Source organism: Nanorana parkeri, unplaced genomic scaffold (assembly GCF_000935625.1).
Source record: "Nanorana parkeri isolate BGI_ZX_2015 unplaced genomic scaffold, ASM93562v1 scaffold1, whole genome shotgun sequence".
Classification (NCBI taxonomy): Eukaryota; Metazoa; Chordata; class Amphibia; order Anura; family Dicroglossidae; genus Nanorana; species Nanorana parkeri.
The window spans coordinates 4982420-4986426 of NW_017306269.1; the positions used below are offsets into that span (position 1 = coordinate 4982420).

General features: G+C 50.4%; 1 protein-coding gene across 1 annotated transcript in view; it reads right to left on the bottom strand.

Moving 5' to 3' along the window:
* The window catches only part of UBR2 (ubiquitin protein ligase E3 component n-recognin 2), a 76663-nt gene extending 73490 nt beyond the window's left edge, over positions 1-3173 (bottom strand). The window contains exon 1 of the mRNA XM_018555975.1: positions 3075-3173. Within this exon, the coding sequence (XP_018411477.1) occupies positions 3075-3155 (81 nt within the window). The 5' untranslated portion in view covers positions 3156-3173. The remainder of the gene's footprint in view (positions 1-3074) is intronic.
* Positions 3174-4007: the final 834 nt, after the last annotated feature.

Sequence of the window (4007 nt, forward strand, 5' to 3'; positions counted from 1 at the left end):
GAAAGTAGGACACAAGATGGGTGGACTTAGTCCGCATGGGACCCACAGGAAAGTAGGACACAAGATGGGTGGACTTAGTCCGCATGGGACCCACAGGAAAGTAGGACACAAGATGGGTGGACTTAGTCCGCATGGGACCCACAGGAAAGTAGGACACAAGATGGGTGGACTTAGTCCGCATGGGACCCACAGGAAAGTAGGACACAAGATGGGTGGACTTAGTCCGCATGGGACCCACAGGAAAGTAGGACACAAGATGGGTGGACTTAGTCCGCATGGGACCCACAGGAAAGTAGGACACAAGATGGATGGTTTCAGTCTGCAAGGGACCCACATTAACCACTTGCTGACCGGGTGTTTACACCCCCTTCCTGTCCAGGCCATTTTTCAGTATTCAGTGCTGCAGTACTTTGACTGACATTTATTCCGTCATGCAGCGCTGTACTGAAATTAATTTTATACAATTTTTTGGGGCAGACAGAGCTTTCATTTGGTGGCATTTAATCACCACTGGGGGGGGTTAGTTAGTTGCGGTTTCATTAAAAAAGTACCCGGAAATTTCAAGAAAAAAAAGGTTTTTCCTAGGTTATGTTAAAAAACATTTTTTTGTCTCACGTCTACGTACCGGACATGTGCCCGACGTCTCACGTCTACGTACCGGACATGTGCCCGACGTCTCACGTCTACGTACCGGACATGCGCCCGATGTCTCACGTCTATGTACAGGACATGTGCCCGATGTCTCACGTCTATGTACAGGACATGTGCCCGATGTCTCACTTCTATGTACAGGACATGTGTCCGATGTCTCACGACCTACAATACAGATGTATCCCCTCTAGTGACAGCTGACATGATGTTCCCTATCAGGCCCTGTTAGGGAATATATGGACTTTTTTTTGTATTTCCTATCTTTGTTTGTATGGAAGGTGACCCCTGAAATCAGTGTAAAGGGAACCTGGCTTCATACTTCATTCCACGGATTTGCCCTCCATGCCTTCGTATAAAAATCAGAATTTCTTGGCAACATAAGGCATTGGATAAAAACATATAGTTGGGTTTTCTAGAATTATCTGCAAACGTGTAACTACACTTTAAAGCAGAACTGCAGTATTGCAGGGCTGCCCCTGCACTGCAAGGGTTAACTGCTAGTTGGTCTCCAGGCTTCTTCTTAGACCGGCCCCCTGGAATGTCTCTCCTCCTCCACTGCAGCGGTCTAAGGTCCAGGAAATCATCACAACCAACGCACTGTACAAAGATGTGAGGACGCTGAAGAAGATTCCAATGCTGCGGTTTAGGAGGCGACAAGCTGGAGGGAGCTCTGCGACGGCTGGACGGCTCGGAGATTTGGGTGAGTATAACTTTGGTGTTTTAGCAACGAGCACTTAACCCTTGCAGTGCCGGCGTTGCCCCAATGCAAAGGTTAATAACAAAAAATGTCTTTAAGCTCAGCCTTGTCGGTGAAATGTGTCAGAGGTCCCAGGCGCTGACTCTGTCCAGTGTCCGGATGAATAAAGTTAGCAGCGTTTGAACTTTCTTCAGACTACAGCCTCTAATGGGTTGTATCCTTGAGTATGTACCCGAGTGACTGGGCAGGACACAATGTTGTCACCCCCCCCTCCTTCCCCACCGCCATGAAGTCTCCCAATCATCCGGCATGATAAGTGATGAGGCTACACCCTAAAAGAGAGAGACCTGGGGAGGACCATGATGAAGAGGAGAGAGAGAAGATCAAAGGGCTGTTTCAGTCTGGCCGCAGGAAGTGATGACATTGTAGTCAGAGGGGCCCCAGAGAATTAGCAGAACCGTGGCTAGGCGAGATGGTGCAGTGGGTAGGTCAGCAGGTGACCCGGTAAGATAATCAGTCCAGTAAATAGGGCAGACATTGCAATAAATGAGCCAGGGGGTACAGTGGGTAAGATGGTCAGCAAGGTAATCATGTGACAGTTTATAGGGCAGTCATTGCAGCAGGTAGGGCAAGCAGTGCAGCAGTAGTGAGTCAGTGCAGTGGGTAGGAGAGTTTTTGCACAGAGTATGTCAGAGCAGAAAATAGGACACATGACGCAGTAGGTAAGGTAGAAAGTGCAGTGGGTAGAACCATTTCTACAATAAGTAGAGCAGCTCTACTGACTGAGTGGGCAGGTCAGTTATTAGAAAAACCAGGGCAGATAAGGGGGCGAGTGGGACAGCCAGAGCAAAACAAGAAGCCAGACAGCAAGTATGACGGGGGCTGAAGAACGTAGGACAGAGAGTGCAGTGGGTAGGAAAGGAGGCGCGATAAGTAGGACAGATGGTACAGTGGGTAGGAAAGGAGGCGCGATAAGTAGGACAGATGGTACAGTGGGTAGGATAGGAGGTGTGATAAGTAGGACAGATGGTACAGTGGGTAGGAAAGGAGGTGTGATAAGTAGGACAGATGGTACAGTGGGTAGGAAAGGAGGTGTGATAAGTAGTACAGATGGTACAGTGAGTAGGAAAGGAGGTGCAGTAAGTAGGACAGATGGTACAGTGGGTAGGAAAGGAGGTGCAGTAAATAGGACAGATGGTACAGTGGGTAGGAAAGGAGGTGCGATAAGTAGGGCAGATGGTACAGTGGGTAGGAAAGGAGGTGCAATAAGTAGGGCAGATGGTACAGTGGGTATGAAAGGAGGTGCGATAAGTAGGGCAGATGGTACAGTGGGTAGGAAAGGAGGCGCGATAAGTAGGACAGATGGAACAGTGGGTAGGCAAGGAGGTGCGATAAGTAGGACAGATGGAACAGTGGGTAGGAAAGATGGTACAGTGGGAAGAAGAGGTACAGTGAGTAGGACAGATGGCATATAAGAAAGGAGCTGTAGTAAGTAGGACAGGTGGTACCTAGGGTAGGAAAGGAGGTGCAGTGAGTAGGACAAGTGATACAGTGGGTAGGAGAGGAGACACACTCTGTAGTACAGGAGGAACAGTGAGTAAGGCTTTGATACACAGTGAGTAGTTCAGGGATCCTTCTAGAACCTGGCAGGGTACACGGATCGGTGGGGTGATGATGGGGCCCCGGGTCGCACACAGGGGACACAGTACACGGAGGGAACACCTACCAGAGCCACATCCCGGGCACAGCAGGCCAGCAGCTCACTGTCAGCCCCAGAATCCTCGGCCTCCGGCATCGAGGACGCCATCTTCACTGGTCAGGAGAGGCACCGGAAGCGGAAACACGTCACAGCTGAGACTCAGCCAATCTCGGTGACGGGATAGCGGACAGTCAGCAGAAGAGAGAACAGAGTAGAGACCTGTCCGTGCACCTACAAGCCCCAGCATGGACACGGCTGTATGACTACAAGCCCCAGCATGGACACGGCTGTATGACTACAAGCCCCAGCATGGACACGGATGTGCGCCTACAAGCCCCAGCAAGGACACGGCTGTACGACTACAAGCCCCAGCGTGGACACGGGCATACGACTGTGACATTTTGGAGTTCCTCTCACTTTCTGTGAATCTCCCCTGTGGGACACAGATAGCCATAAAAACCTGACCGGGGGTACAATCCTTCCACACTCCGCTCAACACTGAAAAAAACAAAGTTTTGGCTAGAAATACACTTTGATTAAAAGAAACGGATACTGATTCTACACACTGAGAGGGGGATTTATCAAAACTGGAGCAGACAGAATCTGAAGCAGTCCCCATGGCAACCAACCAGCTTCCTTCTCAATTTAAATTCTTAAAGGAGAACTATGGGGTTAAGGCTTTTCCCCATAGTTCTCCTTAGGGTAACGGGAGGACACAAACTAGCGTCCTCCCGTCACCCTAGGCTCAGTATACCACGAGCTACAGCTCCCGGTATACTGAGACGCCGCAGCTGAAGCGGATCCTGACAATTGTGTCTGGATCCGCCCAGCTGCGTGACTGACTATCTAGGGGCAGAGCCAGCTGTACCCTCCCCCGTCCGTTCCGCCAGTCAGCGCTGGCGGATCGGGGGGGGGCAACAAAAACAAACTGAAGCTGATTGGTTACTATGAGCAACTGCT